Below are 18,875 nucleotides of genomic sequence, written 5' to 3'. Positions count from 1 at the left end.
CAGGTCACTTGTAAAATCTTTTTATATACTAGTGTTTAAGGTTGATGTCCATTTGCTTTGTAACCTCTTGCTTCACCGAAGCCCACCTTTACTTGTCAAAATGAGTAGTCCAATTTTACTTACGTCTAGTTGTTTTTCTTCTTTTTTTTCCTTCACTCAACATCTCTTTTTCATTCACTTAAAATATCATTAAAAGTGATGACGTTGCTTATCAAAGTAAAAGAACTAAAGAAATGTGGGATTCTGTCGGAAAAGTAGTATATGTTCTTGACTTAAAAAGTAGTATATGTTTACTTGTCAAAATGAGTAGTCCAATTTTATATATAACCAAAGACAAGCCGAGGGATTTTAGATAGGCAAATTCCAAATATGGATTATACATTAAGAAGCAAACAAAGACAACATTACTTGTCGTCGATTTTCCATCGATTTATTATTTATATACTTAGTAATTATATATAGTAGGCTTCATCCCATGCAAAACAATATCTTTGGACTTGACTTCGTATATTAACTTGTATTTGAAGTTCATTTCTTGAATACGTGTGTCATGAGGCCAGGGATATGCGTATCATAAAATAGTCTTCCCAATCAATGCATTTGGGGTTGGTGCCAAACAATTTCTCCATATCTTTGGCTTCATTCTTGATACGTAAAGTTTCCATGTTTTTATCATCAAATCTGCATTGAATACACAATAGAATTTCAAACTATAGTTAAAACGTGAACTAAGGCATGAAAAATATCTACTAGATACATTAAAAGTGGAAGAAAATACTTGTAAAAAAGGAATGTTGGAGGAAATATGAGAGTGATACATACATGCCCTTGAAGAGTACATAAGGCTTGTAAAGTTTCACCAATCTCATGGCCATCTTGAATTTACGGTTGTGAAGTGCAAATTTATCTCTTTGGGATAGGGAAATAACACTAAGTAATCCCAATATCTAAAGAAGAAAAAACACAAAGCCAAAATGAGAGGTTGCTATTAAAATAATAAAAAGAATAACACTCAAACAGAAAAAAAAAAAAATCGTGTGCAATTTATGCAAGCTGTTACCTGTATAGGTAATTTATAGCGAAGATTTGTGTATACACGGAACCTAGCCAGTGTGGATATTCTTGTAACTTTTGGAACTATAAGCATACCATTACGTCCGACAAGAGGGCTTTTCATGAAATAACGACTCATCATCTCATAAATTTGTTTATATATCACCGGATTTTGGTTAGATGAGCCGACATGGTAAACTGTATGACTTCCAGAATCATGGCAATGGTCAGCTGCGATTGCAATCATTGCGTTTACGACCATATCAACCGGTATCTTGTTATATAGAGATATTTCTTTGTTAGCAATCAAGCTAGTAAAAATAGAATTTTAGTTTACATTTTTCAAAGTTGGTAATGTGCTAGTGAAACTTACAATATCACATACTGTCTTTTGATCGACGAGAAAACACTTAAGAATTCCCTTCCCGTAGAATATAATCACACTGTCTACAGTTCTTCATACATACAATAAACACATTAGAAGTTGAGTCAGAAACAAATCAAGTACGTGGATGAATAATCTAAAGTAACTACTATAATGAGGAATGATAAATGGATAGCTTACTTTAAACCTTCAATCCAACCAGGAAATGGGTCCGAGAAAGTGCTTGTGATTATTGTGGGACGTATGATTACAATTGGCATAGTTTCTCTATAGTGTCCAAGAAGCATTTCTCCCATTGCTTTGGTGAAGACATATGTGTTTGGCCACCCATAAAGTCTTGCCCTAATTAACATTATATATATGAATAATGAAAATGCTTCGAGTTACTTCATAGTATCTATTTTCTAATTTCAGTATTTGATATTGTATAACAACCTTTTTAATCCGAAATCTTTCATGGCTTGTTCAGTTTCTTCCTCGGAACAACCTTGTTCTTTGAATTGTTTTGATTTCTGATCTGCCAATCGCCTTTCGGTATTAATGTCTACTTTGTTTTTACCGTTAAGGCTCTCTCCCATTGCAAAATGTTTCTCTACTATGTGTCCCGGTCTTTCCCCACAAACATAAACTAGAACAGAAAACAAGTATATTTATAAAGTAAAAAATAATTATAACGAATGTAGATAAATACTCCCTCCGTTTCATAATATAAGTTGTTTTAGATAAAATTTTTTGTTTCACAATATAAGTTGTTTTCAAGTTTCTATGCAAATTATATAATATTTTAATATTTTATGATTAATTATATTATGCAGTCTTTTTTTTTATTGGTTGAACTTTTTAAAAGTAAATGTTCTTAATCTACGTGCTTTTATCTAAAACAACTTATATTGTGAAACGGAAGGAATATATGATTATCAATCTATTTTGTTGTTAAAAGTTAAAATGATGATTCACCAGTTGACACATGGAGAAGCAATTTTGGTTTCACACATTTCTTAGCAAAGTTAAGGACATTGATTGCTCCAAATGTGTTGATTCCAAGTGCAACATCGTATCTTTTACACATACAAGGTGTAAGCAAACATGAAACAAGTTAATATTGTCCCGAATAACATATATTATTTGTTCTATAAAATAAGCGGATGTTCAATAGTAGTACTACCTCTCATCGAATCTCGTGGTGGCAGCAGAACTTATAATAATGTCGATATCTTGCATCATATCTTGTAAGAGATTAGAGTCATGCACTCCAATATCAGTCAGTGATATGTCGCCCGGAACAGGACGACTTTTTCCGAGATTAAGGCGTTTAGACTCTCATCACCAACATTCCTTCTTAACACCCTAAACAATTCTTTCTCGAAAACCTGTTATAAAGATTCACATTCGTATGAATAGTCTATTAGTCTACAAAAAATTTGGCGATACATATGTATATAAAATATACCTCACGGTGTAACCGTTGTTCCGCAGACTTCTTGTCGGATGCTCTTACGAGGAGGTAGAGCCTCTTCACATTTGGTTGCAATCTCAGAATCCGCTCCACGAGAACTATGCTTAGAAATTAAAGTTATTAATAAACAATAATGACAAATTAATGGTTAATTAGTTACAACTTACATGCATGGATTAAGAAGTTGATCCTGTAATATGTACTCAACTGATATTTCGTGGTATAGGAATATGAGACTGAAGAAATACTCAACAAACAATACCTTTAGCAAGGAAACCGGAAGCGCCAGTGACGAGAATTGTCCTGTTCTCAAGAAACTGAACACAATTTGGTTCCATAGTTTATACCCAAAAGGCTATATGAGAACAAAGAGTAAGTGCAAGTGTTTGTTACTTTGTTTGTTGAGAGTGTTTGATTATTGCACTATAACACATGTATTATTTATAGGGGGTGTGTGGGAGTTAGCTAGCCGGATGAAGATTCAAATGTTATTAAACTATGTATACGATTTATCTAGTTCTTATAAACGGAAGCGTTTACAGGACATTCTAATTGGTATCAGCGGATGGCCTAATGATAAAAGAATTCAATTATAAAAAATGTATTATTTAGAGAAAAAAAACTATAATTATTATAAAATATATAACTAAGTAAAAAATACTTGATAAATAGAATTGAACCTTTGTTTTATGTTACACACATTCTCTAGTTTAATTGTTTTTGTTTTACAGCCTCTACTTCCATTGATTAATGTATCAGACCATATAAGACTTTGATATCATAAAAGATGATATCATTTCATTTCATAAAAAAGAAGGAAATTCATATAATTTTTTACCCTTTGTACTTTGTTTTCAATATATAAGATAAAACCGTAGCCATCATTCGTTACCGCAAACGTTAAAAATAAATATTTGTAATCTAGAACGATTCTAACCGTGATAAAGAGATACAGAACAGTTTCTATAATTAGTATATATCAAACATATGCAAATTGCGGGGGAACTAATCGATATCATGATCACTTATAAGCATGCATGTTATTGTAAAACCAATCAATGATGAGATGATCATCATATTTAACACATGGAATCTTTCTCCAGAGTCTGTATAAGTGGACCTGAAATCTTGTGATTTCTAAACTTCTAGATGGTTGCTGACCAGACCAATGTAAGTTCATTATTTGTTACTAAATAAAGAAGTAAATGTAAGATATCCTTCCAAGTCGAAATTTTTGAAAATTGGCCCATTTCTTAATAACCTAAGTATCAAGAAATCTAATGTTAGGATCGATGTACCTCATATGAAAGTAAAAATATACTCGATTTCATTCAATAACCTCGAGTCTCAAGATGTTGTAAAGAAACCTGTAAGCCATTCGAAATAAGCTGGCCTCTCTATCTGATACCTCAATAGTGATTCGAAATAGTTTCTATCTTTAGATCTGGTTGGTTCTGAATTAATCAAGTACTATTGGTCACATGGACAACAACTTTATTATTAACAACCAACCACGACCCTAGCAATTACTCAAATCCTACCAAAATATTGTCCTATTAATAAAGGCAAGAGTTAGGAAAGAGTCTGGTGATGTAATTGTCTAGGAATGTCACATTTCTTGCTTCTTACTAAAAATTAAAGAAAAGAATCACGTTGGGTGGGGATTTAATTATTAATCAAGAAGAAAATTGATTTGAATACAAACAAGTTAAATTTACCTCTTTTTTTTTTACTTCGAAACTTTTTTTGTGACGTCTGCCACATTATCATCATAGATACTTTGATATAATCATATTACAAATATGATGATCAATTTATCAGATCTAGCTATATCTAAATCATGCAATTATGATGAACGACTCCGCAAACAATTCTACACGTGTAGTACTCGAATCTCCTACTGACAAATCTTTCATGCGTCATACCAACAATGGACAGTCTTACCTCTAACACTCGTAACTATAACGAACGGCTATACTTGCATCACTCTGTCATTTTCGATTAGCCTTATACCATTAATCTGAGAGAAATGGTGATCTATGAGCATCATTAATAGTGATCTATTGATTGTGACTGCCTCTGCATCTAGAGCAGAATTGACAATCCTAACTTCGGCTGCAAAAGCAAATATGACAAAGCACCAATCCTAACTTCCCATTCAAGGAGGTCATTAAATGTATTAAATTAGGTTTCCTTGACTCTAGTCGATTAAAACATTGTAGTACATCCACATGTGAATCTATAAATAGAGATTGATGCAAAAAGGAGGTCATTTTGTAGTCGAACTGTTGAAGCACCAGAACTGTGAGACTCAGTGATAGTACAACCCAAATTAACAAAGGCAGATAAACAAAAAAAAAGTTAACACAATAACAATAAACAAAAAAACTTAGATGCCATAACAATATAAAATACTTAACAACCCAAATAAAAAAATAATGACATATGAATAAAAAAAATGTGAACACAATAACATTAAACAAAACAAAAAATATAGCGCGTAACTTTATTCAACTGTTTATACGCATAATGGATTGTTGCAAGTAGAACGACATGATCTTCTTATCTCCCCGTCTTTGGGCTTACTAATAACTCTCACCGATCCCAAATTCACCATTGCCTGACCAAACCTAACCAAGAAATCGTTACCGTTGGCTATATCCGTCACCATCTTACTTGTCAAATCGTCGATGGCAAGTTTTTGATCGATATGAAGGACTCCACGGCTAACTTTTATCTCTTTGTAGAAAGATACATCCATAGTATTCGAGCTAGTAGCATTTTGATCCAGACTAATGATGCCATCGGTTGATGAACTCTTAGGGCATTTGGCGCTTAGTTCTTCGACCAATTTAGGATCCATAGATGGATCAGGCTTTTGCGTGTTTTGAAAGTTATATAATCTGTCCATAATGAAGGAACAATGTGTCACTCCAATCGTATGTCCACCTATACATTTATAAAGTTAAACGCAAAACAAATGTCACTATAAATTTAGAAAACCAAAAGATTTAGTAGTTGTTTTTACTAGTCATTTTAGAAACTAAATTCAAATTCGGTAGGGTGATGTTTGACTTGTAAACAACAAAAAATATATGATTTGAATTTAATATGTTTACTTCACATACCAAGAAGTAGAACCATATCGTTAAGGCTAAGTTTCCTCTGATCAAATTTAGCAGCAGTTTCCGCGACGGTCATCTTTGGAGACGGCAAATCGACAAGCAAAGCCGAAGAGATTTTACCGTCCAATCGTCCTGTTGGTATCTCATATCGTGTTTTCCCTCCGCTTGCCTTCAAACAAAAATGTAAATTATATTTTTGAAGTTGATTAGGAAAACATATTATGTAAAATAAAAGGTTGTAGATAAAAGAGAGGTGTTTACAAGAGTAACAAGATCTCTAGTCGCGAGAGCTATGATATCAGCACAAGAAACGACCCTGTCACATTCTTTTTCGACCGCAGACTTAATGTCATCTATCACTTCGTATCCGCGTACACTTAGATTTGGTGACGCCTTTTTCTCACTGTTCGAACCATCTAGAAGAAGCGATGCATCACACCCCTACATACATTTTTGATACAACAAATTAAAGATCAATATTTATTTCTTTTGAGACTCTCTAGGATATTCTAGAGAAATTTGTAGTATAATGAAGTATCAACCAACTTACGTTGCTAAAACAATCGTGAAAATAAAGGCGGATCATTGCGGGTGCAATCGATGAATCCTTGATGAATGCCTCTCCAACAACTTTAGATACGATGTTTTCGACGTTTTGGCAATTTTGACTGTAGAATCCGAGTCGAAGCTGGCCATAACAACCATGGCCGAAGCTAAGTAGAGCAAGGGAGAGGATCAATACTTCAATGGTCGAGATCTTCACGGCCATTTTTAGTTGAAATTTCTATATGAATTCTAGTATGTGGGGAACTGTAGAAAAATTGTTAACAACTTTTATAGTGTTCAAGTTTGTTACCAAATGTGTGGCAAGCACGATTCTCTAACGTGCGTTCATGGATATAGTATTTGATTCTAGCTCACTCATGCGATCACATTATGATTTTCTAATGTCGGGCTGGTTCTATTTTATAATAAAATTGGCAATCCGAATGCAAATAATAAGATACGTTTTTCTAATGTTTTCTTCAATTCTTTTTTTTTTCTCCCATAGGAAGAGTATATATCACATAATTTTTTGTAAGCAAATCACTTGTATGCATAACACGAGTTTATCTTTAAAACGCAATAAAATCCTTGATCTTTGTTTTAGTAAATTCAGCAAAATGCTTCTTAACTACTGGCTCAACATAGGGATTATGTACTATAGAGCAAGCGTTTGAATGGTATATTTTGTGAAAACGTGGATACTACTAATCTAAGAACATAACATGGTTTCACATTTTAGAAAACGTGCAAAAATCATAAAGTATACTGATTTTCCCCCAAACGAAATCCACATTTATAAGTGATAAGGACTTGTAAACATTAATATATCAATGTTTATCCTTTTATATCAATACTTAATGTTAACTAATTTAATTGTAAAACCTCCAATAGTTTAACTAAAATCAATCATAAATATGTAACAATCAGTAGTATTCTCTTTTTTTTTTGTGTTACCAAAACTTATCTTATTCAACTATTTTTATATGGTTTAACCACTTTTTATGGTCAATGTTTAGTCATTTATTTAAATTTAATTAGTAGTAACAAAACTCTGTTTTTTTGTTCATTAGTGGCAACCGAATTCATCTAATTAGGGTTTTGAATCAACAATCTAATCTTCGATCTTGAGCTCTATTTCCGGGTTTATACATTTCCTTCAATTCAAAACCTTTTCTTTCATTGACAAATGATTTGAACCAAAAAAGTTGTTTCCTTTGCCAAAATCTGAAGCGCCATGACTGAAGTTCTTCACTTTCCTTCATCTCCAAGCGCTTCTCATTCATCTTCTTCTTCTTCTTCTTCTCCTTCACCTTCTTCTTTATCTTACGCCTCTCGCTCTAATGCGACTCTCTTGATTAGCTCTGACCACAACCGGAGAAACCCAGTTGCTAGATTCGATCAAGATGTTGACTTTCATGCCTCAATCGAAGAACAAGATTTGAGAAGACGGAGCAGTACCGATGGAGGAGAAGAAGACGATGGTGGGGAAGATCAGATTTCGTTGTTGGCTCTTCTTGTTGCCATTTTCAGGAGATCTTTGATTTCTTGCAAGAGTAACCGGAGGGAGCTTTGTAGCATGGAGATTGGATGGCCTACCAATGTCAGACACGTGGCGCACGTTACCTTTGATCGTTTCAATGGCTTCTTGGGTTTGCCTGTTGAATTCGAGCCTGAAGTTCCTAGAAGAGCTCCAAGCGCCAGGTACATTGTCCAAAGATCCTACCTTTTTATTGAATTGCTCTTAAAAGTCTCCTCACAACAATGATCTTGTCCTGCAATTTTGGGGTGGGTGAGCAGATGGATATAGAATGCTTCTGATTAAGGCTTCCTTGTTTCGAGTTGTAGAACCTCTAAGTTTTGGTTGTATACAGATTAAGGTTTATGTGGAATTAGTGAAACCAAAACGAGAAGAACTTATTTGATTTTTGATTCCTTTATCAGTCAGTACATGAAGTGATTAGAGCACGTTCTTGTCTCTCTCTGTTTTTTCAGTCTCATAGCTATGTGTTTCCGTGGAAGCTAAACACTTCATATTTACAAGATTGGGCTATTGAGCCATGAACCAATGTGTTCATTCTTGCAGTTATACTATAGTTACTTGTCTTCAAACATCTATATTTGATGTCTTAGATACTATCTCTTAGTTGTTAGATTCTGTGAAGGTTGCATTGTTCATCCAACTATTTACATGCTTAATCGATAAGATCAATGTTGAAAAGGGTGAAACTGCGCCTATGCAATTGTAACTTTGCTCTTCTCGGAATATTTGTTTTGGAAGTATAAATTGTCTCTCGTGTGCTATCCCATCTCTTACCTCTTTTGGTATCTCATTACTTTAGTGCAACAGTCTTTGGGGTATCAACCGAATCAATGCAATTATCGTATGATTCAAGAGGCAATTGTGTACCAACCATACTATTGCTGATGCAAAACTGTTTATATAGTCAAGGAGGCTTGCAGGTAATGTACATTGCTTCATCGAGTTTACTCCAAAGTGAATATATTATAAGCTTTCCATGTAATCATTTCTTCATTTATTTTTTTAGGCAGAGGGCATTTTTAGACTCACTGCTGAGAATAGTGAGGAAGAGGCGGTTAGGGAACAATTAAACCGAGGATTTATACCTGAGCGAATCGATGTTCACTGTTTGGCAGGGCTTATCAAGGTATGTAACATATGCACATCTTATTTCCAAAACTTATATATGAACCTTGGTTTTTAATTCTGGTTTTCGGTTTCAGGCATGGTTTAGAGAACTGCCGACAAGCGTTCTTGATTCGTTGTCGCCTGAACAGGTGATGCAGTGCCAAACAGAAGAGGAAAATGTTGAGCTCGTTAGGCTTCTTCCACCTACAGAAGCTGCTCTACTTGATTGGGCCATCAATCTAATGGCAGATGTTGTTCAGTATGAACATCTAAACAAGATGAATTCACGCAACATCGCTATGGTTTTCGCACCAAATATGACACAGGTGAGTCTGCAACAACAAGGTTGATTATCAATGTTTAACTCGGGGTCAGATGGGATAAAATGATTGAGAAACACTTGTATTGTAGATGGATGATCCACTGACAGCACTGATGTATGCGGTTCAAGTGATGAACTTTCTCAAGACACTAATCGAAAAAACTTTAAGAGAAAGGCAAGACTCAGTGGTCGAGCAAGCTCATGCATTCCCTTTAGAACCGTCTGATGAGAGTGGTCACCAAAGCCCTTCACAATCTTTGGCTTTTAACACCAGTGAGCAGAGTGAAGAGACGCAATCAGACAACATCGAAAATGCTGAAAATCAGAGTTCAAGCAGTGAGATATCAGACGAATTAACCCTAGAGAACAATGCATGTGAACAGAGAGAAACAGACTTTGGAAAATACAGAACAGGAAGATTGAGCGACTCGAGTCAACAGGTGGTGCTGAATCTAGATCCTCCAGCTCAGTGGCCAGTGGGCAGAACAAAGGGGTTGACCAACTTGAGCCGTGTAGGATCGAGGGTAGAGCGTACTGAAGCTTGGCGGTGAAGAAAAAGGAGCAGAGAGCTCCTTGAGGAGACTTAAGCTGTTCTTCGAAATCAAATGTTGTTTGATTCGTTTTGTATGTGTTAATGTGGTTCTGTTGGTGTCATTGTTCTATATTTTTTGGTCAATGTTCTAAATTGGCTTCTTCTGTGTTAAAACCGTCCATACCGATTCTTAACCAAACTTGTAAACCGTATTGAACCAGTGTCTCTTTCGGGCTTCTCACGATGAAATGGTGAAGCATGTTCTTCCTGTCTACCTTTGGTATTGGTCGTGAAAGCTACAAATTTGCATATTTGGAACCAAATAAAGATGATATATTAATATTGTTATGTAACTATTTTTTACTTGTTTTGATACTAGTCACAAAATTGAAATATTGATATGAATAGTGTACAAAATAAAAGTTGAGATAATGGCAATTGAGAAAGATGGATTTAAAATTGGTTCTTCAATGGACCAAGGGACAAAAGTGCATGACAAAAGCATATTGTAGAGGAGAATATCTATATATTCAACATTGTATAGTCATGTAACTTTTTCTAGTGGGTCAAAAAAAAAGTTTCACGTCATTTGCATACTTATACACGTATTTGGATACGCCTTTCCCAAACAATGATTCTATTGAACATACCTTTTTAATATAATCAAAATATTAATTGGAATATTTTGATTGTGTATTGGTATTTTAGTGTTATCGTCGTGTCTTAAATCGAGTTTTTGGGATATGAGTAAAAGGATTATAAGAACAAAGTATTTTGAGAAAGGAGAAATTATGGGTTTGGAATTAGTTGAAGCATGTGTTTCTTGTTTTTAAACCCCTGTTTAAGGAATCAAATGTACCTTTATCAATGATCATATATCAATATTTATCAAAGATTATAAAGTTTTAAAAGTGGGAAGCTATCATATACTACAAATAGATCTAACTATACACAAATACTTTTATTTCTTCATTATTTAACATGTAACATTACAAAAGAATACTCACTTTAGGAACACAAATTTTACTAGTTATCGAATATACGTTCTAAATTCAAACTTTAAATACTTTTTCTAAATTTCTTAGTATTTCGGTAGATCATTGCATCAAAGACACTTCCACGAGAGCGTATTTTCTAAAAAACAAAAAATATATTTCATAAATCATGCACTACATTGGAATCATATCTTGAAACCATGATTTACGATTTTTATTCTTGATCATGCTTTGTTTGTTGGCACTTGGTATTTCTCACGTGGGTTATAGTTTGTATTTTGATTTTTTTTTCAAAATAATTTTTGTTATGGTTGTAGCTTTCTTCTGCATGAAAGATTTTCGCTATAATGCTGATAATGACTTGACCATTTAATTTGAATATCTACAGTGTTATCCATTCATATACCAATACGACCCTCTTATATATTCATGAGTTTTACTTTTGTAAATAAAAAATAATCCCTTTTATTGATTAATGGTATCCAACGAGAGTCGGAATTTGTAAGTAAAGAGTAGGTAGAAACATTATATACAACAAGAATCAGAATAATTAATAATCAACGAAAATAAAAAAAATGAGAAAAAGCTTTATCTCTTTTTAAAAAAAGTTTAGAAAACGTTGAATCAACTCTCCTAAAACTTTCACGAATAAGATTCGTTGGTCTAGTGATATTCCTAATGGCTATAAATCTTACGAGGAGCAAAATGCTCCAATACGTACTAGGAGACATCAAGGCTCCATTCTATGGGTTGGGTATCTAGTCAGTCGCTAACGATTAAATCATATTTTGTGGACGTTGATAAATATTCGTATAAGATTATTCGGAAAGTAAAACTTTATTGATCTACGTGTGTTTGAGAGCATATATAATAAAGATATAGATAAATGAGGTAAGGACGAAGATGTCGTTGGTCATTGACCAAGTGGAAAAGGTGAAGTCGTGATATATCTGTTGGGTGGATAGATTCGGACAGGGCTCCACGGACCACTGTTATGGAGACGGACGTCATACATCACAAATACACATCTATAAAAAAGAAATACATGAAAAAGTTATTAATTCTTAAAATAAAATCAGTTATATATATGAGAAAAATGATACCATTACCAACCGCATACCTGCCTTATTAGAAATATATGTTCACTCCAACAAAACTGACGTTTTAAAAATGTCGTAAAATATTTAAAAGCTGATTCGGATATTGGGAGAGATTATGGGATAAAAGTTTGAAACTCTCACGATTGAAGTAAAAACAAAACAAAAATCATTCAACCTTAAATATTAAAAACAGAACTAAACACAGATTTCGTTTTTGTATATATGCTTAAACAAAACTACATGATCAGAGACATGTGGACACTTATGTGACATGCAATAAGCATTAAGCATACATATATATGTGCTTACATATGACAAATAAAATATAAAATATAAAAATAAATAAATACAAATGTGCTTACATATTTCTACCATGCACGGTGGGAAAATGAATATCCAGCCCATGGTGAAACGGGATTAACGAGACCGACCGTCCCACATTAACATAAGGTCTTACTCATACCTACTAGCACAACTGCATAATGTTTTATTTTTGTTGTCACTGTGTTTGATATTGAAAAGAATGAATAATGCCATAATAATATTGTACTGGTTTCATACTATTCTCGATTCATTTAATATATAGATACTTAGGAAATACTGTTATATATGTTTGTATATTTGTGATTAGTCACCATAACACCTGGATATAAGAGAATATCATGAAATCAGCTTATGTGGTTGAGGATCACGAGGCTCCCACGGTCCAACCAATCACATCGACTCAACTACATCTCGAATCTGTCGTGGTTTGCCACCATGGGAAGTTCATTGTTTTTTGTCCAGAAAAATAAATAAAAATGTTGTAATCTGTAGAAAACTTCCACGTAGCTACCGTTTACGATTCATCTAATTTTTCTCTATATTTTCTATTACAATCATTGAAGCATAATAGATCCCAAGTTTTATAAATATAACGTGTGTTTCAGTCATTTGTATATTTTTATATGAAGATGCGATATTTTAAGGAAAAATCAAATCAAAAATTTGAAAAGAAAAATGAATGGTGGTATGATTCCATGATATAAAGAATATATAAGTAGTCCAAAATAAAATTATTTGGCCGCGTCCAAATATTTATAGCCACCAAAATTGGCACCACTTGGTCGCTCCTCTTTATTCCCCTCATTCTTTGATTTTTTTTTAATGATGAAATTTGTTTTTTTGGGTTAAATATTGATTTATTGGAGGTGTATTATAAAATATGATTTAACAGTTACAATTTATGGTATGGTCCATGGACATGTGATACCAATCTATTTAATATTTTTACTGAACCAACTTATGAATGCATGTATTGTATATTGTCTGTCATGCAATATGAATTGTATTCACATTAATTTCGCCATTTTTTCTGTGTATTCTAGTACCAGAATGTCTCACCTTACTAGCTAAATTGATTTATATTCTAGGGATTTAAATTATTGATGTTGTTGACCAAAACGAATTATAGATGTTAAAATATTCACATCAAAATATTCTTAAACCTAACTAATGTAATGCATGCAAACTGAAAATGTTAATTATAATATCATGTAATATAGTAATTATATGTGTGGAAAACTTAAGCTATATAATAACGTACAAAAAGTATACTCAGTGTAGACGACTAATTAAGACGAGTAAAATATTAATTCCTTCACTTTGAAGTTGCTTTTGTTCGTAGGCTGCAACCAATGCTAGCTATTATTATCGAAGTCACAGAATCATCTAGAAAATTTCGTCAGTCATCACCGTCGTCAAATTTAAACTGAAAAGAGACACAAAACTATAATAAATGTGCAACCAATAATTCCATTTGAATATAACAAAAAGTAATATATATTCATCAGTTTATTCGAGTAATTTTCCCCCTAAAGAATATATATTTGACAATACCATCTTCTCCTTCATGCTCATCTCGTGCCCTCCCTTTCTCTTTCTCCCAATCTCAAACCAACAAAGAAGAGAGCAAATTCTTAGTCTCTTCTTTCTCCATAACAATGGCAGCTTATGGAAGCTTTCACCGAATATTCGATAACCCAAGACAAGACAACTCTCCAAAGTCGTTTCTTGATACTCTCTCCTCTTCTTCACCTTGGAACCCAAGCAAAGGCCTCCACGTCACAACCCACCACGACGAAACGCCACCGCCGTTTACAGAGATATTCGGTGAGCTTCATTTCAGAGAATCATCCCATTCTTCTTACGAGAAAACCTCAGCCGAGAACAGCAGTCTTCAGCTGTGTACGGAAGGTCTAGGGTCAGAGAGTTATTACGGCTTGGAAGATGAAAAAGTCAACGGTGATGGTGACGGTGATGATGATGAGATTGAAGTGAAGGGTAAAGATAACGGAAGCAACGATGAGGAGGAGTGGGAACCACGAAGGAAGGAACGGAAAGAGTATCCTCCGGCGATGACTAGGATGAGCTTCAAGACTTATAGAAAAGAAGGGAGGCTTGTGTTGGAAGAAGTTAGGATTCCAAGGAGAGAGTTCCTTCGTGCAAGCCGCGAAGATGGTCGACTCAGGTTGAAGTTGGTTCAACCTGAGGACGACCATGACGAAGAGGAAGAGAATGAGAAAGATAAACATGTCGACGAGGATGAATAATTTTGTGAATTTTCATAGAATTGTATCCGTTGTTCCGCAAGATAAATGTCAATTATGAATGTAAAAGCTTCTTTATGCGGGTTTTGTAGTTGAATCTAGCTCTTGTCGCTTAATCATTCTGCCGAGTTCTTTTTTTCATTTACAACTTCTCTACCATTCTATCAATGGGCAATGGCAAGGAAACTAATTTAGTTTTGAGTAAGATATAATTGGTTTTGTTTAAAGATTTTGGAAAAACCTCTTTAAATATTAAAAGCCAAGACACACAGAGAAAACATGTTTCTGTGACCCATGAGGTCATAAAGGATAAGTTTAGAACAAGCCTAGCAAAAACAAAAACAAAAAGAATAATATTGAAATATTAACAAAATATTGAAATAACGTACAAATCATAGTTCTTGGCAGAAAGAAGAAGAAGCATATCTTAGTAAATTACATCTGTACCATAAAATATCGTTTCTTAAATTGTAATAAACTAGATTTTCACCCGCGGTATACCGCGAGAACAATTTATATTTTAAAATTAGTATATATAAAAGTTTACAATTTGTAACAATTTATGTAACTATCTATAAAATATTTTTATTTTATAGTTTAGAATTGTTATTAAGTAACGTCCTGCCAAACCCATCCCGCCAACCCGTCCCATAAAAAAAACTCATTTATTTTATTAATGTTGATCTTATTTATCATATGTTTATGAATCATTGTCTAAATATTTTGTAATTTTATAGTAATTAAATGCTATCAAATATCTCTGCGGTTTGATGATTATAATTGAATTGTAATAGTCATGCAGAAAAACAATATCAATAATGATAATTTTGTAGTAATTAAATGATATTAAATATTTTGAAAGTTTTATTTTAGTAACCAATCGTGTAGTTAATGTAGAGAGATTTTAGGAAAATTGTTAAATGTCAAATATTTAATTCGAAATTTTTTTTTCTAATTATCAAAAACAAATATTAAAATCCAGTGGCAACCATTGTAAATAAGTCTCAACTACACGATTTATTTCACAAAATGGCTGCAAAAATGTATATATAGATTACAGTGTATTTTTTTTGTAAAAAAATATTTATCTTCGGAGTCAACGCAGAAAGTATAATTAAAAATAAACTCTGGAATTCATGGAATCATGGTAACCAAAATATAAAGATTTTTTGTAGGAGTCTAAAGATCGTAGTACACAGGCCCAGAGATGAGCCTTGACGTTGTAAAGCCCAGATGCTAAACGTTTCAAACCCAGTACGTAAGCGAGTATATATAGATTAAGAAGTTTTTTTTGTTTGTTTTGTTAATGATCGTATAGGATTAAGTAGTTGTGAGCTATATTGAGGTGCGATCATCTAATCCTACTTTTTATTGTTCAATCTAAGTGATGCCTTCATATGCTTAATAAGTGAATATTGATGCTAACTAAATAAACAAGCAGTGGTTAATCAATCAAGTATTTCTTGATTTACTTGAAGTTGCTTCAAACAAAATTCGTTTTAAGTGGAGTCAATAGATGTTACCAATTTGATTTTTTTTTTTGTAGTAAAAAAGAACTGTTTTTAAGGTCAATGTTAATCAGAGTCTTCTTTTGTCATCAGGACTTCCGAAGTCAGATAAACATATTTCCTAGAAATGATTCCATGTCCCCTAAAGATGAAACATATAGGATCGTGAGATATATAGAGGCAGAAATTGAAACTCATATAGGTCTTGCTTTGATACAGTTTGCTTTGATTTGATAAGCTAACTGTTACATTAACCTTGTTGAAATCACTTATCTTTTCGTTTGCAGTGTACAATCAACTTCTTATTCTACCTTTTCTTTTATATGCAATATGCGATTTTAAACTCGAATGACGTAACAACGGGGATATAAACAAAAAGTTATGTCCGTCATATATCAAATTTAAACTTTATGTGAATTTCATTTAATATTCGATCAGGTAATCAATCTATTGATTGTCACCGACTTACTTAAGTCCTCATAACATCTTTATTGTTACTGCTCGCACAACTAGTACCAATTTTTAAAGCAAATTCGTCATCTGCGAAACCCCACACTCACGCATTTATTATGAAAAGTTCCACACTAATTAAAGACTCCTAGTTTTGACAGTTGTTTTTTTTATTTTGATATTATGTTCAACTTCAAAAAAATTTTTATCTTTTATTTGCGGTTAAATAAAGAGTTTTATTTTGCCGACAAAAAAATAAAAATAAAAATAAAGAGTTTTATTTTGCCGATAACAAAAAAAAAATATGTAAAGATTTTCGTTTCAACTTTACATTAAAAGAAGTGAATGTGACACGTTTAAGCACATTTAGAGAATTTTATTACTTTTGAGACACTTTATAGGGATGAGACACTTTTCCAACTTTTTCATTGAATTTATAACAAATTTGCCCCTACAAATGAAGAACGAGAATACTTTAGCGTTTGACAGTTTCAATGTAGTTAGGAAAAAAGAAACAGATGGTATATGATGAGTGGGTCGTTGGATGGAAGTTGTAACTAAGATCTGATTATCAGATTATATATATAATTTAATTACTCAAAAAAGTAATATATTCTTTCTCTATTTTTACTTTTTTTTTCTTCTTCTTCATCGTCTACTTCTTTTTTTCCTTCATCGACTCTTCTTCTTCTTTTCTTTCTCTATCTATCTCTTTTTTCATCTTTTAGTCTTTCTTGCAAAATCAAACATGAGAGACTTTGTCAAAATCATGTAGCTTCTGTATCTTCCTTTACGGAGAAGCCTCTCTAGATTTAAGTGACGATTAGGCTTATTCGATTGGTTTCGGAGTGGCAGCGCTTGTGGCCAACGACGGAAGCTCAAGTGTAGCAGACAGTAACATCTAGAGGTGAAAGAAGAAGAAGATTTGTTCCCTCAATCTTACAACCAATCGATCCAGGTTTTGCGACGATTCTTCAATTTTACGAATAGAATTTAGAGTTTTGTTAGATTGTGTAAATATCTTATTCATATTAGCGAAATTGTGTTTGTAAAGACGATGAGATCGGTTGCAGATCAAAAGTTCCTCTTTCCTTACTCTCCTTTGTTTCAGATCTGTTGCAAGAAGGCGACGAGAGAGGCGGTGATAACATAACGTGGGACGTTTCTCGACTTACTTAATTTGGGTTTTGAAATTCGATCTGAGAATTCGAACTCTCTCTTGAAAAAGAAGAAGAAATGGCATCGTACATGGAAGAGATTCCGTGAGAACAAAAATTGTTTGGAGTAACCTCGATATTACAGGGTTACAGAGATGCGAGGTCCTCGTTACTCTGTTCTTTTCTATGGAGCACCAGATTGGCAAATTCCAGTATTGAATTTCATATCCATATGATCAACTTGTTTGGTACCATTTGATTCTAGCTTGATAAATTGATGTTTCGTTTAACCTCTAAGCTAAGAGCACTTTACTTCGCACATGAGAATAAATTATTTCCACATGGTCACATCTTGTTGGACAAGTTTTTATGGAGATAAACTATCAAAGCATCCAACACGATTTCATTATATATAAACTAATAATCCTATAGGTCTCCAAGCCCCAAGAACAATATGTAGACATTGCTTTCAAATAGCAACACTCAAAACCCAATTAGTCAATGATAGTTTGTGTCCATTATAACTTGTCCAATTAGACTTTAACATGTGGAGTAATGGTGAAACATGACAAACACTTGAACACAAATAATTCACGTGTAGAGCTTTCATCAATTTTCTTTCGAATGAAAAAGCGTGTCATGGTGATGCAATAATCACAACTTAGTCAAAACAAATCATGCGTCTTTTTCTTATTCAACACAATATCTACAATAACAATACATTACTTACACAAAAGAACGAGACCCATCAAACATGCTTTCATATAAAGACAAAACCATACCAACTAAAACCCAAAATCTTATTAACATTCTTTCCTTCACGTAATCCTTTCTCTGCATTTGTTATTCTTATCAAATCTATAATAATGTGTCCATTTTAAATGTGTTCATACGGAAACTTGTTTACTAAGCATATCCATTCTACACCAAAGTTAATGTATAAGTCTGCTTTTATTCATTCAAGGCTCATATAATCAAATTCTACACGAATATATTTGTAAAACTACAATC

At 33.3% G+C, this 18,875-nt stretch overlaps 4 protein-coding genes and 1 long non-coding RNA gene across 11 annotated transcripts; 2 read left to right on the top strand and 3 right to left on the bottom strand.

The window, feature by feature from the left end:
• Positions 1–309: 309 nt before the first annotated feature.
• Positions 310–3,366, bottom strand: FAR7 (fatty acid reductase 7; the record flags this gene model as incomplete). 7 transcript variants are annotated; one of them, NM_001343728.1, is made up of 10 exons in its annotated part: positions 310–681; positions 823–947; positions 1,061–1,327; positions 1,427–1,508; positions 1,619–1,780; positions 1,874–2,066; positions 2,396–2,496; positions 2,604–2,808; positions 2,889–2,992; positions 3,157–3,366. In NM_001343728.1, 8 exons carry the CDS (start codon positions 2,660–2,662, stop codon positions 549–551), a joined length of 1,122 nt encoding a protein of 373 aa, NP_001331818.1. The 7 variants fall into 7 exon arrangements, with proteins under 7 accessions (NP_001331818.1, NP_001331821.1, NP_001331819.1 ...); NM_001343727.1 differs by having other exon boundaries at positions 2,396–2,808; NM_001343729.1 differs by lacking the exon at positions 2,396–2,496.
• A 1,804-nt stretch (positions 3,367–5,170) lies between these two features.
• RHS18 (root hair specific 18) lies at positions 5,171–6,825 on the bottom strand. Its single transcript, NM_122146.4, has 4 exons — positions 6,570–6,825; positions 6,281–6,460; positions 6,023–6,188; positions 5,171–5,843 (listed from the first exon to the last, which is right to left on the bottom strand). The coding sequence occupies exons 1-4, from the start codon at positions 6,786–6,788 to the stop codon at positions 5,413–5,415; spliced, it is 996 nt and encodes a 331-aa protein (NP_197633.1). The 5' UTR covers positions 6,789–6,825; the 3' UTR covers positions 5,171–5,412.
• A 735-nt stretch (positions 6,826–7,560) lies between these two features.
• Positions 7,561–10,465, top strand: AT5G22400 (Rho GTPase activating protein with PAK-box/P21-Rho-binding domain-containing protein). The gene is made up of 5 exons (NM_122145.5): positions 7,561–8,266; positions 8,905–9,025; positions 9,112–9,231; positions 9,308–9,538; positions 9,624–10,465. The coding sequence occupies exons 1-5, from the start codon at positions 7,800–7,802 to the stop codon at positions 10,083–10,085; spliced, it is 1,401 nt and encodes a 466-aa protein (NP_197632.1). The 5' UTR covers positions 7,561–7,799; the 3' UTR covers positions 10,086–10,465.
• A 1,101-nt stretch (positions 10,466–11,566) lies between these two features.
• Positions 11,567–12,087, bottom strand: AT5G03395. The gene has a single exon (NR_142683.1). It is a non-coding gene; the product is annotated as an other RNA (long non-coding RNA).
• A 1,712-nt stretch (positions 12,088–13,799) lies between these two features.
• Positions 13,800–15,040, top strand: AT5G22390 (FANTASTIC four-like protein (DUF3049)). The gene has a single exon (NM_122144.3). The coding sequence runs from the start codon at positions 14,144–14,146 to the stop codon at positions 14,750–14,752; it is 609 nt and encodes a 202-aa protein (NP_197631.1). The 5' UTR covers positions 13,800–14,143; the 3' UTR covers positions 14,753–15,040.
• Positions 15,041–18,875: the final 3,835 nt, after the last annotated feature.

The sequence above is a fragment of the Arabidopsis thaliana genome, chromosome 5, assembly GCF_000001735.4.
Source record: "Arabidopsis thaliana chromosome 5, partial sequence".
Taxonomy (NCBI): Eukaryota; Viridiplantae; Streptophyta; class Magnoliopsida; order Brassicales; family Brassicaceae; genus Arabidopsis; species Arabidopsis thaliana.
The sequence above is the reverse complement of the archived record's forward strand: the minus strand, read 5'-3'. Positions and strand labels throughout refer to the sequence as shown.